Genomic DNA, 25,090 nt, shown 5'->3' on the forward strand with positions numbered 1-25,090 from the left:
TTTTTTTGGTTTTTTTAAGTTTTGTCAATCTCTATTTAAATGGAAACTGGAATTCATTTCAATTTCCAGCTAACTGAATTAATATGTATCTTTATATATATGTAGCATTTTAAGACATAACTATAAAACATGATGCAAATGTATTTCTCTGTCTTTACTATCTTCTGCAAGAATGAAGAGCTGGTAGATTTCATACTTTAACATCTCATTTAATACATACATTAAAAGATTAAAAAAAATTACTTTCCTAATTCCCAGTTTGTAAATTTTTCATTATTAGTCTGTGAAATAAATATTACATGGTTTGGAATGAGGAAAACATTGTTTTCATACCTGCAAAGGAGATACAAAAGTGCTGTAAAAACTGATTCTAGCATTTCCGTTCCAAATATTCTGTTTTCAACAACTCCCACCACCACAATGGTTTAATTATTTTTAAAATGTTATACACATATAAGTGTTTCATACAGCTATTTCCTTTCATATACACATTATTTAAATGTGTTATTAGCATAGTTTGCTCCATTGTAAAATATTTTGGTAAAATATATTTCATTTAATTAATAAATATCTTTTTTGTATTAAAAATCCGTTTTTTCCTCTACACGGTTTCACATCCTGACAAATGCAAATGAGGCATCTCCTGGCATTGATTTCCATTTTTTACCAGATTTTAGAGAAAGCTGTTGAATAGCCATATGCAGGTATTAAGGTATATAACACAACTGACTCTGTCACTCAGCTTTACTAAAGGAAGAGATTTTGCTTTATTTCATATTCCAACAAAAAAAGAACCATATGGATGGTCTTATTGTAAACCTGCACTGGATCTGGATATTTGCTGAACAGAAATTGAAGACACTTTCAGTAAACATAACTATCATGTCTGATTTGTAAAAAGGAATAATGGAGACTGTAACAAGTGTAATAAATTATTAAGTTCAGATATATCCCATACTTGGAACAGTGTACCTGTAAGCTTTCTAAGTGATGACTATTGTTCTTGTTGAAAATGACAGTTCACAAAGCACCTTATAAATGTTACGCCTTGTTTACAATTTTGGTCTTCTGTTTTGCAATTTTCTTGTCATGATAGATTTGTGGTTTTCTTTTTCCTGTTAGGATGCTTCCATTGCCCACAGATTCCATATCATGAGAGAAAAACATCCAGAAAAGTTCAACAGTAGGTAAGAATCTAAAAATATTTTCATATGAAAGGATTCTTTCGATGTCATTAAGGTATGTTCTGTGAGGGGTTAAATTTTACATATCCTTTAAAATATTGATTCTTATAAAAGAGAGGAAATTGTTGCATTTTATATTAAGTATATGCTCCCAGACTGCTTGTAGTGTAACTGTTTTATATCTGGTATTTCAGCTAAAATGAATAACATTATAAATAAACTGTTCTTACATGCGAAATGTTTGACTTGTAAGACTAGCATGGACAAGATGATGCATTGTGGTATGTGAGGATCCCTGAATTGACACTTTGCCATTAGGCACTGAAGAACACTTATTAGACAGCTGCAGATGGTGATCCTTATGTTTCATTCCCACACGCACACTGGTACATTGACAGGGGGCTCTTCCATATATACTCTTAGTAAGGGCAAGTGAATGCCATTTTACATATAAATGCTTTTATCATTAAACAACTTTGAATGTGTAAAAAATTCAGGAATGAGACTTTGCATCCGTTCCTTGTGTTGCTTTTTGAATTTGCAGTGTTATCTTGGAGCTTTTCTGGAGATTAAAAATGTATTACAAGATGCACTGTAAATTCACTTTCTTTCAATATCTGGTTTGTTGAATAGATAATATTCATAATGCAATGCTTATGTTTGTCTCTTCTTATTTTGGTAATTTAGCATTGTAAGTTGTGATGGGGAAAAGCAACATTTCAGAAACTTCAATGAACATTTAAAGGCATATGGGGAGATGAAAGTAAGATACGAAGTTAGTGGGAATAAACAAGGAATATCTAGAAATAATTGTTAACACAAATGTTTTGTCATAGTGAGCCTATCCATATACTTTCTTGAGTTTTCCATGGGAGTGACCTGTAAAGTCTTGTGCAGATGTAAACCTTCATACACCTTAGGATGATAAAATATGCTGTTTGTGCTGTCATCTTAGAGCTGTACAGATTGATGTTTGAATATGCTTGAATATTACCTAACTTCTTACTGTTTTCATGTTGAAAGTATAAATTTTACATTTAACAGTCAGAGATGGGTGCTTTTTTCTTCAATACTCAATCTGTTTAACATCTGTGCAATGACAAATTGTGAACTCAAGTGTATTTCTTTTGAAGTTCCACAGTAAACATTTATTTTGTCTGACCTCCTGTTCCTACCTCCAGTGCTTCTCATCCTGAAAGAATTATACTGTGAAAAGATTTGAACTAAAGCCTGATCTGCTCATCCTAATGTATTATACTCATTCAGCAGGACTAGAGATATTGGACATTTAGCAAATGCAGATATTCTAGGCCCTGAAGATGAAACTAGTTTATCAGTGGTCTTTCTGCATATTTTCAGCAGTTGGCAATTATAATTTATAAAAAGCTCAGCTAATAACTTGAGTTTCAGATCAGATTTCATGTCACAATAAATCATATGCCATTAATAACATCTGATAGCAGACTCACCTTGAAAGTCATCTATATTTTAAGGAACCTGATGTTTCTAACATTATCTTAAGGAAATTAATTACAAAAATATATAGTTCCAGTCCCTACGTGCTTTGGTGCTCTGATATTGAAAGAACTTGAGTCTCTGCGTATTGAAAGACTATTCAGAAAGAGTATGCATTTGTAAAAAAGAATGTAAAATCTTAAGCAGAGCATTACAATAGAAACTGATGTTTTAAAATGTTTCTTCAGGTGTAGTGAGAAAAAAAATGTGGATTTCTATTGCTGTTGAATAGAATTTTCCAAATAATGTTAGTTCACAAATAGTTTGTTCCATTAACAGTTATTTGCATGTGGCAACACTCCATAATATGTTTCAGCAGCATTTTCCTGCAGTGTCTGAAAATAAAACCCTTTTTTAGATGTCTGCTAAACCACAAGACTTAATTCACCACAATGGGAATTTTCTGTGCAATATCTAAATGATTTAGGATCAGCAAGTCCAACTTAAGTCAGGTGCATAGTGGGCTCCATAGTTAGTAGTACTTACACATTTGAAAACCTGACATTACTCGTTTGAAAATCCTGAATTGTCACGTGAATATCTCTAGTGATTTAAAAAAAAAATTATTATTTTGTGAGTTTATGTTAGTTTTCTCTTACCTGATTTTCCAAGGTTTTGAGCTCCCACAGCTATCATTCAGTTTTGTAAAGCAGATCCTTGCACTGAGGCTCTACCCTGAAAACAAACATGTAAAAGTTTCTCTTCAGCAAGGAAACTCTTGAGTTTATACTGTATGCAGAGATGTTCTGAAACCCAAGGGTGTTGTATTTGCTTCAGTGAAGTAAGTTAGGTTAAGTTTGGGGCTGGAGAATCTTTTGCTTTAAATCCCGGTAATGATCCTCCAGTTCCTAAGGTCATTCCTTGACGTGCTGATCCCAGGTTTTTTTTGTAAATAGAGCATACCAACAGGGGAATTCCTGACACATACTTTTCTGTGGAAGCAGTATCTTGCTGTACTTGGTCACCTTCTCAAAACGAAGATGAGAACGTACTACAAGGCTTAGAAGGACTTCTTAATGACTACTACCCAATATTGTAGAATCCTCTGGAAGCTGGTGACTTGATTTTTAGGAGCTCTGGCACATTTTGAAGCTGTGCAGTCTTCATACACTTTGGACACAAAGACTTAGTCTTACTGACTTATTACAAATAGAAGGGAATACATTAAGGTGTGCATATCTAAACTGCCTAGAGATACTTCGACATTTAGGTCTTTGGAAAATATAAGATTAAGTATGTGTAAATACTCGTGAATTAAAATCCACATTATCTGTTCTTTCTTAAATCACCACATGACTTAGGAGCTACCTTGTGACATTTCTTTTCAGCGAAGCACCTGTTTTAATTTCTCGTGAAACTGAAATCAAGTCCCTTTGTTAAAAGGGTCTTCTATGGACAGAAGCTTAAACTTCACTGAAAAATGCTTAGTACTTGCCTTAATCACTTGAAAATGCTATACTTGTAAGCTGCCATATGAAATGGCTCCATATTGTTTTCCAAATAAGACTCAGCATAAATGTCTAACAGTGTTTGAAAAAATATTCATTACTTGTTCCTAAAAATGGATCTGCAGGAGAAGAATTTTTCTGATGATGATGGTCAAATAGAAAGGAATGAAAGTGAGAAGACAGTAGCATCCCCACCTCTGTCAAAAGAATGAATCCTAATATACCATTTTAAGTAATCATATCTTATGATCACTAGCACACATTATCAGAAAACACTACTTACTTTGCATTAAGATCTAAATGTGTTCATAAAACCCAGAATTTCAGCTGTCACATTATCCAGTCTACAGATCTGACATACTGAGAACCCTCTGTTGAGAATGCAGAGTTTACTTCTTAGCATCTCCAGCTTAAGAGTAGGATCAGATTTTCTGATTGCAGTGTGGAAGGGCTCAGTTAACCCCAGAGGGGAGAAAACTTGCAAAAGACAGAATTTCAAGTAACAGTACCGTTAAACTAGGGCATACTGTTGAAATAACAATTCCGTTAAGCCAAAATGGCCTGCAGGGAGATCTGTGTAAACATCATAGACTTGATGCTGGGAATAACAGATGTAGAGTTATGTGACTGGAATATACACAGTGAAATTAAGAATACATTCAACAAAAAAATAATTCAAGTTGATATTAACTATTCTAAAATAATATTCAGTTAAATTAGGCATGCTAATTTGACTCTCTGACACCCTGTAGTATAAAATATGTTTCTTAGTCTGAATAAACTAAAGTAGGACTTACGGGTTGCATTCACACTCTTAGTACATCATCCTTGAGTTTTTCAATCATCAATCTATTTTCATCTTTTATGAAGAAGAAATTTTAAAGCAGAAAAAGTTCCTATTCATAATACCTCTATTTGTATCATGTTCTTGACCAAGTACTTATGAGATTCCCTCTCAACTTGCACTTAATCTCCAAGGAAATATGTAAGTAACAGCAAGTACTGATCTACTTCATGCAAGTAGTCTCCAGGAGAATAAGTATTCTTTTAATGAATATGAGGGAAGGAGGTTACGCCTTCATTTTGATCTCCATGCTATGTGGCACTTCTTTAATCTGGAAAGGCCTCAGAAAGAAAAGGTGGGAGAAATGACGGACTAATGAATCTTTATCAAGTTCAGTTTAAGTGATGGAGTCTCTTGGGTTGAATCACAACAGCATATTTGCAGTGAATGTAATAAACATCAGCACAAAATTCCAAACTTGAATTGCAGAATTTTCAGTCTCTTTCCTTCAACCTCTTCTTTCTTCCTGGTTGTGACTGAGCTGAAAAGAATTAAAAAAAAAAAAAGAGACTGCCCCCACAGAGAGACCAGATTGCAGAGATCTGTTACCTGTCCCATTGAACCCACAGGTTTCTTTTCATGAAAGGATAAGACTCCAGGGCACGATACCTCAGAACTCAGGTAGTATTCCTGCAACTGTAGTCAACGGAAGAATTAATGCAAGGTGAAAATTTTTGTGATAGAGCGTGCAGTATTTCCACACGAGCAGGAAATGGCTTGTAGTTACACAACCTACTCTGCCCAACTCTTGATTATAATGGGTATAGACAGAAAGGAAAAAAAAAAAAAATCAGCATGTGCTTTTGTCACACTTGAAACATATAATATCTCATCTTTAGAAAAAATGCTTGAAGTGTATAATGTATATGAGAGTTTACTGAGCCAGGACAAAATAAGATAGTTGGAGTACATAATGCTGAATCAGCCTATGTCTGTTGCAGAGCAAAATGACAGCAGTCTCTGTCTGCAGTATCTGCATCTCTCTCTGATACGAGATTTTATATTTTTATCATTTCTCTAGAAAGTGTTAATGGGCTAAGGCTCTCTGTTTGAGAGACTTCTTACTCTCTTAAACGTTACTCTGCAATGGCAATATGGGAGGCTGCGGTGCTTGGGGAACCTTATGTTCAGATTCACGAGTATCAGAGGCAGTGTGCTGTATAAATTACATTTTAAGTAGATGTCCCTAAGGCCTGAGCATCCCCTGTGATTTCAAAATATATCTCTGAAAGCTTTGCGCTGTATCAAACTCTCAGCAGAGCACTGAATATATGTTTATATTTTCAGGATCCTCAGCTATCAAATTCACTACCATAGAGCTAAAATGGGGTCATTTTTTGTAGTGTTGTAATGGTAAGGGCTGTCTGTTTATTGGACACTTCCATTGGAAGAGGGTTTTGTGAAACACCTGCCCTTCTGCACTTTTGAAAACAAACAACTGAAATATGTACTATTAATATTGACAAGATATGTGAATATTATTTTCTTTAAGGAAAGTTAAGTGTTTTAAAGAAATGTAATTATAGCCAGTTGTTAAAGAAAGAGTTGCTTAAGAAATTGTCAAGTAAAATATATAGCCGTATTAAAGGGTGAAAATCATTGTATTGTCTAGGAGAAAGGATTGTTTAACACGGTGCACAATCATATAGACGATTGGTCTAGTGTGCTTTCTACAAGTAACAAACTGTTGATTCACAGCAGGTCTATCCATATACTATAGGCCAAAGTCAATAAAAATTTTGTTCAACTGATGACAGGTTGGTAAAGGAAATTATAGACGGTGAAGTTTTGTTACTCAGAGTAGGTCATTAGACCTTTTGTACGGTTTTAAGTGCTTACTGGATGTTCTACACATTCTTTAATTAATTAAAACTACTGCCTTTTTTTTTGCAATACTTTGAGGCAAACTTAGCTATGTACGAGTTAAATCTTGGTGTCTTCCACTGTTTAGTCACACCATTTGAAAAAACAATTAGTAACACAATGATAGAAAAGGGTTTCTGACTACTTTCATTTGTAATAAATTCACGTGTGAAGAGAGTGTATAATACATATGAGAAACACTGTAACAAAACTAGTAAACTGCAGCTTGCTGTTTATTGCTTGTTGATGAAGTATGGGCAGGTATTTATATACAAATGAATAAGATTATTATCTCTGATTTTCATGCATGCACATTAAATAGAATGCATGAAGTATTGCTTGCTTTTGCAAGGTACGACAGCTTTTTTTTTTGTAGTTAGAATTAGTGAACACTAACAATGTAAATTTGCAACTGATTTTGAAACTTCATTTTGGATTAATTAAATTTAAATCTCTGAAGTAAAGGGCAAGTCTTTACATAAGTTTGATGTGGATATACTTCATGTTTACAACAGATGCTTGGCTTAATAAACAGTTAAACAGCAGCCATTTCTAATATATATCGCAAAACCAACAAAACCTTCTTTCAAAATCCAGTCAAGGTTGCTAAGTGGCCACAGCGCACTTGTGTATAATATTATTGACAATATCCAAGCCATTAAAAGCAATGAAATTAATTGTTAAGGAATAAATTTTACATTTCCTATTTAATAAACATAAACACATTATTCTTTAATACAAAGAAATTAAAATTTAATCACAACATGAGAACCTTTACTCTGAACTGTGGGTGCTTTATGGGACTTTTTTTAATCCTTTAATTCCTGTAATTAAACCCCTATTTTTAGAGGATGTTGTTATCCAGATGTGTACTACAGTACCCATAGATAATGAGCAGAGCCCAGATACTCCTTTAGTATAGCACAGAATTACATGATATACAACATCTGCTTTTACTTGTCTTGGACCTTAAGTCATGAGAAATTGGGTCCTGGATTTGCTTCAGATCAAGAGTCTTACAACTAATATACCCCAGGCTTCCAACTCTACACTCTGAAATTGCAAATTAGTTTGTGTCATATTACAGAGACTTAGGTAATTGGAGAAAAAAAAAAAAAAAACAGCCAATCCTCCTAACCCTATTTTAATACCACTGTTAAAAATTCAATTTTTAATAGATTACCTGAAAAGTAATCCTTTCAACCAATATGCCAGCCCCTGATTAAATAACCTGTAGTTCTTACCTTTGCTAATTATATAACTGAAGTGATTTTAAGTACTCAAAATATCTAATAAAGAACCTGTGTCACCATCTCCATCACTTCAGAAAACATTTTCCATTTTTCTCTTTATTATTTTTTGAATGGTGTTTGCCTGGCTTATGTTTATGTATTTTCATGTAAATAATCATACTGCTTTCTTACCTGATTTCAAGTCTCTTATTTTGATTGCAACATGTTACATAGCCCTTTCTAAGAAATGTGCAAAGCTAGAAGCATTTCCAAGCTAATAGTGTACGGTAAATCTGTGTATCTTAGAAAATAAGTTCAAGCTTGTGGATATTCCTCCAGTAAAATGTTGAATCTCTTTAGGGTTAAATCTCTTTAGTATTGATATACAAAATATTATATTTTTATTTTTAATTATATTTTCTTTATATTTTTATATTATATACCTTATCTTAAAATATGGATTTTTTTTCAATATCTTGTGTGTTTGTGAAATGGCTACACGTTTTTAAATAGATTATTGCCAAAAAAGTACAAAACAGAAAACACCACCAGGGAATTATATTGGCTGACTTGGTGATTTAAATGGAATGGCTGTTCCTTACTCTGATATGTGACACTACTACTACTATTGAAACCAAGTTTAGCTAAAAGATAACAGTAGTTTAAAATTATATTGCCTGTCTTTCCGTCATTGCACTTCATACTTTGCCTAACTGGAGATCTGATGTGTTTTGGGAATACTACTTCAGTAATTTACATCTTTGGGACTAAATCATAGAATTCTTATGTTCTTGCCTAAGACAGGCTTACTCATATTTGGTTATTTGCATGTACTACCCTAGCACTACAAGTGTACATCTCTGGATTCTCTTGTAACTGTACTGCTGAGTGATTGGTCACTATTGATCTGCATCCATTTCTGAAGCAGGAGATTAATGGACATTCATTTGCTGTCTCACCAGTGCTCAGGGCACTTGTATCCCCCTTTCAACTTTTTCCTTTGTCAGACAGAGAAATTGTGGAAATTTAAAAAACGTTGCTAACCTGGTTCAACAAAATTGTTCATGCTTATTTAGGACTCGACTGACTCTGCACTTCAGGAAATACACATTGTACGTATGTTACCTGTCTCTGTTGAGTAATCTGTAATTTTCAGCTCTGGTTTGGATAAAAGGGTTCAGATCAACAAGGAATGTGACAGATTGTTGGCTGAAGAATCAGAAAACCCCCTCTTCCAGCTCAAAAGGCTCAGGAAGGCTCTCTGCATAAACTGTAAAGACAGGATACAAGGCAAAGAAACATGGAGAACAATATAAATTTGGTATTGTTTCGCAGAGTTTTAATGAACAGTAATTACAGAATTCTGAATTCATTTACCGATTAGTGGTTGCGAGGATGAGTCGTATGCTTGTGGTATGTTGATATGTCATAGCATAAAATAGTTCACAATATAAAAGCAGAAAATCATTGGACATAACAACTGTTATCAAGTAATTACTTGGAATTTATTAGGCTTGGAAAGTTTTCAAATTATATCCAGTTTCAATCCCTGAAAGTGTGCTTAGATATGCCAACAATTAATATTGTTCCTTCGGTTAAGAAATTAATACAGAATTTCAACATCATATTGAATTTACATTAAATTGTTTTCCTGATGTACCTAAAATTCAGGACAAGGGTATCATTTGAATCCACATGATGTAGGTGGATATGGTAAAAGCTGCCTAGGATTTTGATTTAATAGTCAGAGGAAGAGGCCGTCTGTTAGATTTGCCGTTTTTTTGGTTTTTTTTTTTGTTCAATTTAAACTTAGGGAACAGCTACAAGTAATATGGTTTCCTGGTTCTCAAGAACCTTTCAGTTATGCTTTTTTAATAAAGATTTGTCCATATGAGGAACAGCAAGGTCTGTTAACCTTTCTTGCAGCGTGCTATTTCTGAGTCAATTATGAAGATGTCTAAAGGCATCGAATGCTCTTTGGAACAGTAACTTGTGATTTGGGAGTATAATGGCTAACTGAAGAACTTTCTCTGTGGTTAGAATATTTGTGCTGACAATATAGTAAAAACAAGGCCAGCATTGATTTTTTTATGAGCTAAAATACTTCTTGGATTTTTTCTTTTTCTTGTGTGATATATTAATAACTACAATAGCAGCAGAAGATTCTTCAGTCATTTGTATTTTGATAGTAAAACCTTGAAGGCTGTTTTAAGCTATTAATCTAGTTCTTTATCAAGATTTTGTTGATGTTCAAAGGATGAAAAAAGTGTGTTAAAGAAATATGTTCTTGCTGGTATGAGGCAGCTGACAGCTCAGTCTGAATGAAATTTCAGTATGTTTAGCTACTTGGATCTCCTAGAGAATTGCAGAGTAGATGTTCTGTGAAAGTGATTTGGAAAAATAAATTTAATTGTGAAACTTTTGTAGACTTTTAAAAGTTAAACCTGAGTGGATTGACTTAACTTAGTAAGGCTTGTGCTTAAAAAACGTTGCAGTAGCAAAGCTGCACAGCAGCCATGGTACTGCAGCCAGGGGACTGTTTTTATAGGGGCTTCATAGTGAGGGTGCTCACCCAGGAAGAGGGAGACTGGGATTCAGTTCCCCCCTTCTGACAAGGAACAGTCGGATGCACTTGCTTACTTACTTGCTTGGGAAGTGTTTTAATCACTAAACAACAAAATAGCAGCTGGACTACAATGCAGCTACAAATGCCATAGTTCGCAACTCTGGCAGGAACACAGCAAACAAGTTAGCAGGTGTGAATTTGACTCTGTCACCAGGTTGCCAGGGCACTAACCATGTGAAAAGGCATTTTTGTACTGTTTAAGGTCTGGTAAAAGACTAAGTTACTGACAATACTTACCCACTGCTTTATTCACATAAACAAATAGCATGGAAACTAGACACACTTTCTATAAAGTTGATGGTTTGTGTGTAGCATACTAGTAGCTACATGCCAGAATGAGAGACTCTCAACTGTTTTTGTTAAAGAGAGGATAAAAAAAGCTAATTAACCTAAAGTATTTGCTTTAAGTGCACACAGTAGTCTTCCTTCTGTCTGCTAAAGCTCATTTGACATCACCTACAATGCCTGAAGACACTAAAATTGTGGTATAAGGGTATATGGGCATGATGGAGAGCAGTCCCTGTTGGAGAGACGTTAGTCAGACACAGCAAACACTGCCAAAGAGAGAATTGCCTAGAGTTACAGAAAGAAGATGCCTGTCAGGGCTACTCTGAACTTTCTGTCTCTGCCAGTCTCTCAAAGTGATGCATGGACAGTCACAGCTGACCTCCTGCATAACAAGCTGCAGGTCTGCTTCTAAGGTGGATGATACCCCAGGGCCTGCATGGAGCACACCACGCATTCTTCTGCGATTTAGAGTAAGTTTAGACTACCTCAAGCACAAAGCAGTACCCTGTGGCTATCTTGTTTGTGTTTCCAGAGCCACCTCAGCACTAGCTCTCCAGTCCTGGCAACGTGCTGCCTCACACTGGCGACACCGCTGAAGTGTGGGATGAAATGTGCAGTGGTTGAGGACACTGGAGCACAAGCTGGTAGCCACTAGTCTCCCATGTTGTACTAGCTTCTGTACCTTATCATATATGTTGAACTGTCTCAAGTGAAGGAAGTCTTGGAGATGAAATTTTAAGGGATAAGTCTGTTCTTGCTAAAAGACACATTAAACTTTTGCCTGCTTTCCCTTCCTCTTACAACTTCTGTTGTTTCTCTTTCTGCTTTTGAGTCATTTTTCCCGTGTCTTTCTTGACTTTACTTTGTTCCTTCACCTTATAAAATAATCAAGGATATAGATTTCAACAAAACTATACTCCTGGTTAAGAAGGATTTCAATTTTTATTATAAAGCTAAATTAAGAGCTGCTTAATGCTCGTGGTTTAGTGTTTTAATAAAAAAGGAAACGTAGAAGCTGACAGAGCAAGAGGGATGTGCTTTTCAGCCATGTCTCTTACTTCAAGTCTGAAGTGGTGCTTTGTTTGGTCTGTTTTGATTTTTTTTTTTTTTCCCCTGAAGTCTTTAGTATATAATCTCTGTCTTTTTCTTAACGCTTTTCTTCTCTATGAACTTATAAGATGGTGTACAGCTGCATGTGGGATACACTTCTACTAGAATACTCTTTGTTTGACAATATAAAGTTAAGTAATCATACCATTAAGTGTGCCGATTCAGTGCCCTGCACTGGTAGCACTCTAAAACCTGTTGCCTGGAAGAGGACCCAATCAGTTGCTGTGCCCTTCTAGAGATGCAATCTCTTTTAAAGCACATAGTAATGAAAACCCAATGCATGCTGTAAAGAATGAGAAAGTGACAATAAGGTTTAGTGGAGTGTTCCTTCCTCACTAAAGTCTGTTCAGAAGTATGAGGCAAAGCATCAGTGCCACTGCAGGCTAAATAACCGTGATCCTGTTTTTCTAGAATTAATCACTTCTATGCTTTTTTGAGAACACTTTGAAATACCTAACTGTGAATATTATCTTGTTCTATTCTCCAAGAATTTCGATTTGGGAATAAACCTAAACCTGTTGGAAAAAAAAAAAATAGTTTTAATAGGTCAGTCAGTGTTTCACTGCAATACTCATCTATCTGAGCTTTTATATTTTTCACTTTTTATTACAAAACATGCTTTTGATATTCACATTTGTAAGTTAAAAAATGCAGAGGTAGAGTTTATGGTTTGTTACAGTAAGTCAAGTCTTGTATATTAAAATTAAGTAACCTTCCAATATTTCAGACTGATTATCTTATTTTACAGACTACTGGTAATATCCCATGTATAATATCACAGCATATTGGGTATTTTTGATGGCCTTACCTTACCCATAAGTCACAGGAGGTGAACATTTAACTCTATCAGATAATACTTAAGGGAATCAGTATCTTTATAGCTGAGGCTTTTCTTCACAAAGAATATAAATGTTACTGATAACCAGAATGACAGTTTTATGAATGAAATAATTATTGACTCTCATGACCAGTTTGATCCATCTTTCTGATGACAAGACAAATAGACATGTAGGATTTTTTAAATTTTCTCTGTGAATAGATTGTCCAAACTTTTATGACAACTCAAAGCTTTATATTTTTATGACTTTTATACTGTCTGATAGGATAAAAGAAAAGAATTATGTAACACTTGGAAAGAACAAAAACCTGAGTTCTTTACCTTGTGAAATTCTGGATTATCTATGAGGGCAAAGTATTGTGGAAGGAGGAAAAAATACGTAGCTGGTAAGCCTCCTTCAGAAGATAGTGCTGGGCAGGAAATAGTTTCCCTGATGTGAAAATATTTTTCCTATTTAAAAGAAAGCTAATTTAGATTTAAAAAATCAGAACTTGCTGAAGCCTCAAGGACAGAAAGGGAGCTTTGCTTCTCCCATGGTTACTGTTATCCTCAGAGCTGTGGTGTTTGTTGGAAACAAGAGAGTCCCAGCTTCCACATCCATACAGAGACCCACCTTCTCCCTCTGTGCTGCTTAAATACAAGTTGCCTTGATATGAAGTTAGCCAATGAGAGAAGGCTTGGGGTTTGGTTTGATTGTTTGTTTATTTTACATCTGCAGTGGTGAACATTTATTTATTTGTACAAAGCAGAGCACCTGGACAGCTTGGAACTGGTGCATATAGTATAGGTCCATCCAAGGGCGTATTTGTTCTGCTGTCCTGCTGGCAGGGCGAAAATTCCAGCAGGTAACATTGAAAATCATGGCTAGAACTGCAAAAATAAAAGCACTTGCCTGAGATGTTGGAGATTAAGTTCAAGCCTTTCGTGCAAATATACACACAACTGTGTTGCCTAAATCCCAGGTGATGTATGTTGACTCACCAGAGACAGTCAATAAGAGGTAGCTAAGTATGTTTTTACATGTAGCTTTAAGCTGATATCCCGTCTGTTAGCTAACACTTTCTATATGAAAATTCCATTAAAATTGGCTTCATTTTATGTAGTTTTTGATTTCACTGAATAATATAGCCTGATCAAAGATAGCTAAAAATAATCCTGGTTAGCTCTAAATGGAAGTCATAATATATATCCTGAGAGGGGAAGAAAGGCAACAACAGGGCATCCTTTGCAGCCCTTCAGATTATTTGGGATTTTTTTGTCTTCTAGGTTGAAATACAGAATGTGAATTTTTTATTTTGCAGAAAAAGAGATAGACGAGAGACGTCAGTATTGTTCCCACAGTTTGTAATTTAGATCAAAAAGAAAAAAAACCAATACTTTGTTTTTAGGACAAACATTGGAAACTAGCGAAAATAGTTTAAATGTTTGCTAAATTATAACTCAGTAATAAAAAATGCACATAGAACATATTTGTTTCTTACAGTTTTAGAAACAGTTGATATCCTCATTTATACTTCATAATCCACCACAGTGAAGGCTTAATAGACCATTAAAGAAACGGTGGGAAGTTAATTTTAATATGTAATGGTGTGAGGGGTTTTATTTTTTCCTTAATACAATGAAGCTTCTAACAATTTTATTTGCAAAGAAGATGATTATTTAATAAAGTGACAAACTGTCCCACTGATAGGATACATTAATTTTCTTCTAAAGCTGTTCCTTGTACTCCATAAGAAGGTGATAATTAGGTTTGCAGATTAGAATAACATAATCAGACCACTTGTGTGGATGCTTGTTAAAATATATTTTCCTCTTCATATAAGCCTCATAATAATTAAAAACTGTTCAAAAGAGAACCATTCTTTTCGGCATGGACTTTTTAAATGAATCCTAATAATATATCAAGTTATTCTTAAGCTAATTCAACTTTTTAAAAGGTTAATATTTGAAAAAGAATATGGGAAGTGATTAACTGATGAGTTTAAGTATTAGCATTAGGTTTTGCAGGAACACCTACAGTATAAAACAGCGCTCATTCATATCCTGATTTAATTTCTTCCACTGTCGCTCCTGATTGTTTCATTTAATCTTTCTTAAGTCACATAAAATTATCTTGTATGTGTGAATTAACAATCATTTTCTAATTCCACTGCAAACTTGAAGCACTGTCAGAGAAAAAAAATATATTGACAGTGATTAATTCTCTATTTTAAACAAAACTAAATGCAGTTACTATTGAGGTAGAGCACACATAGACTGGGGATTTTGGTGATTCTGGACTCAAATAAAGGCAATAGAAAAATAACAATGAATGTGAAATGAGTGGTTCACTTCTAAACAATCAGGTCTTGTGTCTGTCACATTGGATCAGTGCAATATCCACTGACCTTAGGTTTTAAAACACTGAAGCCAATTTCCTTTGCTTGGGATTCGTGCAGTATTAAATGTTTCTTAATACTAACTTCCTGGCCTAAGCCCAAGGTGGGAAGTGTGTAGGCTAAGATCATTTCAAGTGCCTTTAAGTGTTCCAATTCCATCACTTTTAGTAAGATTGAGAATTTTTTTTTTTTTTGTATAGTTGAATGAAGTCTTATTCTAGGGAAGAGTGGAAGGTGATTGTTATTTTGTTGTGGGTGGTGTTTGTCTTTTTTTACAACAGACGTGAAATTAGTCTTGTACTAAAGAAGAAAAACTCAAATATATCTTGATATTTCATCAGTGTGTTGCAAACTTTCAAGGTCTGAGATGTTTTATTACAGCAGTTATGATCAGTGTGTTGATAGAGGAGGCCTGATTTAAACACTGAAAGAACGGCATGTTCTGGCTAGAAATGATTTCAATTTCAAATAGCTGAATGCAGAAAAAAAGTGTGTTACATTAGCAAGGGTTCACAAAGTTATTAAATATTGCAATCATCTAATTTGTACATACGTTCTTGTAAGCCCTACTTTGGGTGCACGGTTCCATATATATTTTTGATATACCAGCTTAATCAAATTCAGGTTGCTGCGGGGACATTTTTTATGAACAAGTGAAAAATAATCAGTTTATTTTTATTACCATTATGGAAAAAATGGAGGAATATTTTTTCTACCGTGCTAAATATACATACTGAAAAGGACAATTATTCAGTCATTTACAGAAGGGAATGCAATACTGACTGATTTAACAGCACTAGATTAATATTATATACTCAGTCATGAAGGGATTTATAAAATATATTTTTAATATTGGTAAGTCTTTTTTTTTTAATCATCCTTGGATATTAACCAGATCTTCTTATCATTTGAAGTAAATCATATGACAAAGATTACGTTGTGTTCTTGCCCAGAAATTGATCAATAATGGCTCTATAAGCCTATAGGTCAGCAATTTAGAAACAATTGACCACAGTTTTCCCTTTCTAAATAGACCATTCACAACAATCATGGTAAATAACTACTTTGAATGGCATTTTGTGTAACATTTAGTTCTAGATATTTTTAGTTGGAGAAGAAGTGTTTACAAGGCATCCAAAAAATTGCATTTTAAAGATATATCTGAACTACATAAGTCCTCAAGGTAGCAGTCATTAACTGAAAGTCCTTCTCCTGTGGTTTAACCCCAGCCAGCAACTAGGACCATGCAACCCCTCCCTTACCTTTCCCCCATCCAAAAGGGGTAGGGAAGAGGATTGAAAGGCAAGGGAGAAATTAGTGGATTAAAGTAAGAACAGATTAATAAGATGAGGAAACAATATAATAATAATAATAATAATAATAATAATAATAATAACAACTGTATATATATATATATATATATATATCAAGTGATACACAAGGCAATAGCTCACAAACACCAGCCCTGTGCAGCCAATTCCAGAAGAGTGGGAATCCGGATGGCACTCAAACACAACTGCACTGAACAGCCAGTCCTGGAAAGCAGAGCACCCCAGTCCTGAACAGCTGATGCTGAAAAGAGAGAAAAAAGGAAAAAGGCCAAAAACAAAACTAGAACTAGTGAGCCAGAAAAGCCAACTCCAGCTATATATGGAGCATGATGCTAGTTTTAGGGAATACCTCATTGAACACCCTGGATGTCAATCTGGGTGCTGTCACTCTGTGTTCCCTCCCAGCTGCTATGTGCACCTGCAGCTGGAAAGCTGAAAAAGTCCTTGGTCTCCATGGCAGCAGGCAAAACAGTGAGTTCTCACATTCTTTTCATACCAACACCAAAACATAGTTTAGCTTCTGGAAAGGAAACATTAACTCTGTCCAGGCAAAGCATGGGAAATTCAGTATGTTATCACATTATTCTCATACTAAATCCAAAACAAATGACCTGGATAAATACTAAAAAGAAAAGATTGTAATTACTATGAAGACAATTAGCTCAATCCCAGCAGAAGCAGCATACCTTCTTTGTTCATGTTGAGGGAAAAGTTGATAACAAGCAGGGTGTTCTAGGGGCAAGTATTCATCCTTGGTGTCTGGAATCCAAATCCTGATAAGGGTGCATGTCAAGCCTTCCTTTTAGAGCTTTTGACTTTTATAAGTATGCAGACAGCACAGAGACAGCAGGAGTATCCCATCAAATCCTGTCTAATGGATTCTGAACACAAGACACCTGCAAAATGCCGTAACTGAAACATTACTGGAGAAGCATGATGGTCACCCATCGACTTGTGGGCTACAAGCCTTTCTATTTATAGTAAGCTCTCCTCAGTTTAAAAGGACCTGTAGGTGCAAGTAAGTAAAGAAATCCTGTCACAACTCTGAGTAGGACTGCCTGTACTAGCTCTTTATTGCTTAGAAACATTGTTATGGTGCAAGTAGATGCTTTATAGGGACCCAACTTCAATTCCAAAGCATTTCTTGGCAGTAGGAAATTGAAAGAGAAAATGCTTATGGATCCATGGTGTCCTGCCCTGTCTCTAGTTTTCATGTTGCCTTTAGAGACCAGGCTTTGTCTTTCAGATAATAATCTGTGGGTAAATACCCTAGATATGCAAAAAATAAAAAAATACTGAGGAAGATAATTTACATTTTGATTATATTTGCATCATTAGCTCTATGTGTATTTATATTTTTTTACAGCCCATGAATATATAAGACCTAAGATGATGTCTACAAGATAGTGAACCAGATATATAAAGATGTAAATGATTTTCCAGAGAGTCTAGGACTGAAATGATATCTTCTGAAATCCAGCCCAAGGCATGGCTATCAAAGGGTATTTAATCCTTTTTATATATGTTAAAATTACATGCACTAGTGAAAAATGTGATGTAATTTATTAAAAGAGTTGATGAAATAGAAATATATAGTGATCATTCTCCCTTGTTCCCTTTTGCAACAAACTTACTAATTATTGTGGTGTTTCTTCTATTGATTTCATTACTGTCCTGAGTCTTCATCTTGCCACAGAGAGCAAGCAGAGTGTGCTTTCCTAAATGGAAAAATATTAGGTATTAGGAAAATTATTGTGGGACTTTAAATGTTAAAAATGTCTTAGAGACTAATAAAGGTTAGAAAGTTTAGCAGGTCACCACATCTTTTTCTTATTACTCAGATTTTAAAGCGTTCAAGTGTTAACCTTTTGAAAAGGGGAATAAAGATAGAGGCTAGATGATTGGGAGATACTTAATTATCTGGTTTTTAAAAGAAGATACAGTCAGGTCCAACCTCATTCAGCTGCCAACACTTGCATAAAGCTGCTGGAGAGAGCTCTTACGAATACATGATTGCATGGCCCTAATTTGAGATAAAATAATGCATCTAACTATACTGTTATCTATAATTGATGGGCACTTATGAGTGTAATTCGTTGAAGTCTCACCTCTGGCCCAACCTCTGCCACTCCAGGAAGCAAGATTCATAGCACTTTTCTTTCTGGTTTTATCCAAATCATTGTGTGGGCTTTATAGGGGGCTTAAGCAGTAAATTGTACACAATAAACATACAGAAGAAGCCTAGCATGAAGTTGAGCCTTTTAATAACAGAGCCTGCATATATTTGTTTTCTTTCTCCTTCTTTAAGAATATATATAGAAAAAATATCACTTTGTTTGGTCCCCTGCTAAGACTAAGCTTTTCTTCGAATGTCATCCATTTTCTAGAACTGTAAAAAATTGAAGAGCTTTGACCTTTTGACCTGCTAATACATCTCAGTCACAGTTCACTGAGAAGCTGTGACAACATACACACTGGTAACAAGGCAGACTGTTACATCCCCCTTTTTTTAATCTTGGGTAGATGAGCATTACTGTGATACAACTCATCAGATTTGGAATAATGTAATTAATTTATGAGATTTCACATAATTAAACTAGACGTCTGTGAATATATCAAAAGGGATTTTTTTATGTTCCTAATCTGATTTTTTTAATTCCAGTTTTGTATATAACAAATTATTTAATCTGTGTATTATTGTTAAACATTCTGTTGAACAACCACGCTTGATCAGCTGTTGACTAGGACAGTCGATCTGTTTTTATCTCTAGACTGAGGGAAGGGATTCTACCCCTACCACATGCTATTGGTTCAGGTCTTTCATGTTTTAAGAATTCCCTGAACAAGGAGTCATTCATTTTTAAATCTATCCCACTGAAAATCCATTTTGTATTCCATTTTTTAATTGTATTAGGGTTGGAAGATTTGAGCTTTTTTTATTTTTTTTCTGCCAGTCAGTGTTAATTTTGAAAGTAATTATTACAACTCTGTGTGTGGATTTCTTTTGATTTAGCAGGAATAACCTTGATAAAATGCTTAGTTTTGCAAAGGTGCCCTTTCAAGATGCAAATTAACACAATTACCTTAGTTGAAAACATATTTTGGAGGTATGCAATCAAAATAATAAACTAGTTAAATAAAGCTTGACTGTGCAATCACATTTGGTAAATACAAAATATTTTCTAATGAAAAACTTGATACAATTTGTTTAGTGCAGTTTTTAATTCAGGTTGTTTCATGCTGTTGCAAAAGTAGGTGCTTCTGTGCATGACAAAGTAGGGGATAGAGACAGCAGTTCCAGAAATGGCTTAAATAAAATGTCTGGAAAAGAAAAACAGCAAAGCACAATATCCAGGTCTTCCTTTTCACCCACACTCCGCAAAATAATTATGTGGGACAGCAGGATGGGGGGGATTAAGTCAGCACTCAGCAAACAGCAGATGCACAGGCTCAACTTCGTTCTTCACAATCCCTCATCTGAGATGCAGAGCAAATAATGCTTCTTAGAGAGGGAGAAAGTACATAATTATTGTGATTAACCCCACAGCAGTTCATCTTCAGATGAAGGTAAAGCAGGCGAAGAGTCTTGCCGGTGGCTCCCAGGCAGCCACAGGCAGAGGAGCATTCCTACAGATTCGCACACTGTGCAGCACTGATGCCCTGACTCTCTGCTTTCTGTGTGGGTGCCAATCTCTCCCTTTATGCCGCTGGTGTGAATTTCCCAGCAAATATTTGAGGTACCAGAAAAACTGTGTGACTATAGTGAATATTCTGTTGCAGGACCTGTTTTGATAGTATTTTACTCTTTCTTTTTGGTTGTTGTTGTGTTTTGTTTTGCTTTTTCTAAGTATGGTACTTTGCGACTTGAGTTTTTTAAAAAATATTCTTCCTGACCATCTCATCCCATTTACTTTAAATGGCAATTTAGAATATGCACTATTTTGGTGTCACAGACAGATCTGTAATCTGTGTTGCCCTGCTTTCCTAATAGCATTATCAACAGAGTTTATTACTGGTTTGGCTACAGAAAGCTAATTCCTTGTAAACATAGAACCGGAATCCTAATGAAGCTGCTGAACTGCAGTGCAAGCTTTGATATTGGAAGTGAGGGGGAGAGAGTTGATCATATTGAGTCAGAAGGAATGCACATCTCGTAATATCTGATAGAGAACGTGAGTTGACTAGATTATAGGGCAACAAAAAGCTTTTGTTTTTATGGAAACTGTGTCTGAGTAAGAAATGCAGGATTTCGTCTCTCACTAACCTGTACTGATTAGGGGATCAGCTTTGTTTGATTATCCCAGGTATACACATTCTCATTAAGTAGCTGTCCAAAGGTTTATTATGGATAGAAGAGTCAAATCTATTAGTTTTCAATTTCTTTCTATTATAATAATGAAAACATATTTTTAATAAAATAGGCAGAAAGAATCACCTGAGGGAGTAGTTCAAAGCATTCTGACTTAGAATTGGCAATCTGCAGAATGACATAGCTTTTAACACTCAAAACTGAAGGCAACGGACAACCTTTCTTGATAAGAGAAGAGAAAGGTAACATGTTCTTATTAAATCCTATTAAACAAAACTGTAACTGAATTCTATTCTGTTTAATTTCTTAAAGTATTTTGTCAGCTTCAGGATTTTAGAATCCAGACCAGCCTAATGGTAGATCGAATGTATTGCCTGTGCTTTCTGAATTTGTAGAAATCAGCTTTAACTAACACTGCCATATATTTGAAGTCATATTGTTAACTTCCCTCAAACAGATGTCCTTTTACATCTGACCACATGTTCATAAACTCAGCTGACCATCATTGTCAGGTTCTGTCATACTGTCTAAATATCCAAGTAGCCTTTCCAATCCTCTGGTGCTGCTTACAGCCGTGTACCTACCACAACTGAAAAACTAAATGCTTGTATTTTGGCCCCTCTTTTGGCTGTATTTGAATGAACCCTTACTTGTATGTGAGGTTATTAAATTCCAGATTTACTCATTGGAGACATACAGAGCTCTTAGTGAAGAGTATGTGGGCTGTTAAAAAAACCCAAACAAATAGACAAAAAAAACACACTACCACCAACAAAACAGAACAAACAAAAAGACTTTCCCTTCCAGTTGTTATATGGAAATTTTGATGTATGTTTCTGACACTTCCGCTGTTACAGTCAATCAACAGTATTGATTTTGATGGAGTAAAGCTCACTTGCAAAGCCAGTGAAGATCTTATTTTCCAATAATGAAGTCACAACTACTTTGACCATCAGAGGGAACATAGCTTCTTCTCTAGTGGTGTAGGGATAAATACCTGTATTGTCCACTGAAATTTATCAGCCATAGCCTTTACAAGCAGGCAAATGTCAGGATGCTGCAAAATGTAACATTTGTAAATAATACATCTGATATGCATTCCTAGTGATTCCTCAGTTCCTTAGGCAAACTATATATAGATTGTGTTCCATTTCTGAAAAGTAACTTATAGCTTGTATGTCCATGGATGAACATAATACTTACAAACTGTTCCATGAGCAGCCGAACTAATGAAGACTGATTTCCTACAGATGTATGTCCTGTGACCCTTGGTGTCCTTGCTGTGACAGTCCCGTTTTCACATATGGTCTAATTCCACATGCTGATCTGTGCTGTGTGTTTCTGATTAACCAATCTGTATTTGCTGCTTTCTGGGCTTTGCTACAAATGGAAAAAATGCCAGACACTTTATTTAAACTGTAATTATCTTGTTTGTGTACAGGCCATGTATCCATGAAAAAAGTAGTTAATTCTTTAAGGGCTCATCAACTATTTGGTGTCTTGTAATTTTGACAGTTCTTCCTCCTCCCCACTCCCCAATATAAATCATTTATAGCCTTATACAGTCAGATTCAGATAAAATTTGGAATTTGATTGATCCACAGTATGGCATCCAATTTAGACATATTGTATGTGATAAAACTGTAAGGCCTTAGAGTAATTGACTCTTGAAGATAATGGGTTATAATGCTGTCATTAAATGACTGATTGGTTGTTCTATGCTATTGCAAAGAAATCCTGTGGAAAGGAACGTCTGGAAAGTGCAGATGTTCATCTATCGCAACTGGGGGTAGATTTGTTTCTTTTGATGTGTAATTGCAACTGATAATTGTATAGAAAAAAAAAAAAAAACAGGATGTTAATGTTTCAGATCTCTTTCTCTTAACATGCATGACATCTCTATCTATACTAATGTTTTCTTATCTCTGACTCCTGACACTATCCCTCTCACTAAGCTACGTTGTATGTGCATACCCACACAGGAGTGCCATTTTCAATAAGTCTTAATTGTATTGTCCATGCTCCCCCTAATCCCACCTACCAAAGTTCTGCTTGCTCTCCTTTCCTCTCAGCCCAGCCCAGGACTCAGGACATATCTTACTATTCATGTTCCTTCCAGGAAACTGGTGCCTACAAATGCCCCCAGGAAAACCTTAGGATGGAGAGGGCACAATGCAGGTTATTTCCCAAGCCCCTACATGAAATTATTGGTGTTATACGACATAAATCAATTTGATGAATCTGTATTAATTTGTTCATTTTTTCAATGAATCATTTGAAGGAATACACTTCGTCAATGAACTATTCACCTAAATTGGGTCATAACTGATTGATGACAAAATGAGCAAAGATCATCTCCTACTTCAAATTTTGTTCATGGTCTTGTTAAGCCCTGATTTGTGTCTATACCTATAGATCTACCTGTCTATATAAATGCACATCTGTTTGTGAACTGGGTGTTCCTTGTAATGTGTACCTTCCTTGTACCAAACATAGCCATTGCACCTTGCATGTGAGCACATCTTAGGACATCTCTATAGTGTGCATTTAACTTTTCGTACTTTCCTGAACATCGGGGCTCTTATAATTTCTATGAAACTTAATCAGTACATTCATGGCTACATTAAATAGGAAATAACATTGTCTGGAAAAGAAGGAAGAAGTAATCTTAACATCCTATGATATAAAGTAGGATTTCTGCAATTTAATTGTTTTTAATCCTAATTTCATTTACTAACCATTTTATAAGACACTGTCTTATGACATGCCTCTTTTCCTCCTAAGTATATTTAATGTCCTAACTGAAAGATTTCCCTGATTTGCTAAGTTATTTCTTGTTTCCTTTGACATCTGTCATGATAAATAATTTGGACCCTTTTATCCTGCGATCGAAAGAGGGTGCCCCAGCTTTAGTTGGCCGAAGTAAGGTAAAAAACAAAAGCAGCCAAGGTAATTTGTAATCTGTCTATGACTCTAGGGCACTATAAACTGCCTTATGTTTACTTAGGTTATGAACTCCAGTTCACATCACTCTGGTTTTAATTGCTAAGTCCTTTTAATGCCACTATTGCAGCTCTTCTCTCTATAACTGTCTACAAAAATATTCTGTGACAGTTTTTCTGGCTCTGATGCTACTGTATATCTTATAGATCCATATTTTCCATTTGTTTTGTTTGAGAAGTATTAGATACTAAGGTGAGGACAAGTATCAGAGATCATATGAAGTGAGCAGTCATAAATCAGCTTTACTGAACCTTCATTATGACTGAAACAGCCTTCCTCGTTCTTTGATCTTTTTATATTCTACTATGGAAAAACATTATTCAGGAATTAAAACTCAGTAAAATAGAATGACTTAATAAGTTAAATTTAATATGAACCCTGTACTATTTGTTCAGATTCAACATTTTTTTTAGTATGTTCCTGTGAAGGAGCACCTGTAAATTCACTCTTTCCAGACAAGAAGTGATTGAACACTTGGTGTTCTGTGGGCAGCTATCTGAGTAAACTGTATCATCATTTCTCTTTGGTTGGACCTGTTATTGTGGAGTTACGACCCCATCATCAACTAGTTCAGTAAAACGTAACTGAATAAATTGTGTAGCTGCCCTGAAAAATTTCCATTTCAGTGGTATTATTTAATGCTGTTTCTGTAATCTATAGAAATATATAGACATGCATATGCATTACAGATGTATGTAAGAGTATGACTACATGCACTAGTACAATGGGAAAACTTAAAATTCTATTCCATACTTTGAGAATTCAAATATAGACTGCAGCCATGGAAATTCTGGTAGAGAATGGTAGCGATCATCAAAAAGTTTTGTTTCAGTTGTATTTGATATAATTTAATTTGTAATATATGTTTTCTTGTTATATGTACACTCCCATATATAAGGTTTTATTTTAATACAGTTGAGTAACTCGGTGTGTATATTATTTGTTTATCAAAATAAGAATGCTGTGTAGTTTTGCAATATCCTCTGTTCTCTTGCTTTCCTGCAACAGTGTCTATTTTGTGTTGCCTTTCTAATTTTCAAGAGAGTATCACCAAAACTGGGTAGGCTTCATTCTGAGAAAGCTTATACAAGGGAACCCAAACTCTGAATAACACTAATTCA

At 35.1% G+C, this 25,090-nt stretch overlaps 1 protein-coding gene across 8 annotated transcripts in view; it reads left to right on the top strand.

The window, feature by feature from the left end:
- The window catches only part of DGKB (diacylglycerol kinase beta), a 349,951-nt gene that overhangs the window by 210,094 nt on the left and 114,767 nt on the right, over window positions 1-25,090 (top strand). For all 8 annotated transcript variants that reach the window (XM_071805088.1, XM_071805087.1, XM_071805090.1 and 5 more), the window contains one exon: window positions 1,123-1,187. In XM_071805088.1, coding sequence (XP_071661189.1) covers window positions 1,123-1,187 — 65 coding nt within the window. The remainder of the gene's footprint in view (window positions 1-1,122; window positions 1,188-25,090) is intronic.

Source organism: Patagioenas fasciata, chromosome 2, assembly GCF_037038585.1.
Source record: "Patagioenas fasciata isolate bPatFas1 chromosome 2, bPatFas1.hap1, whole genome shotgun sequence".
Classification (NCBI taxonomy): Eukaryota; Metazoa; Chordata; class Aves; order Columbiformes; family Columbidae; genus Patagioenas; species Patagioenas fasciata.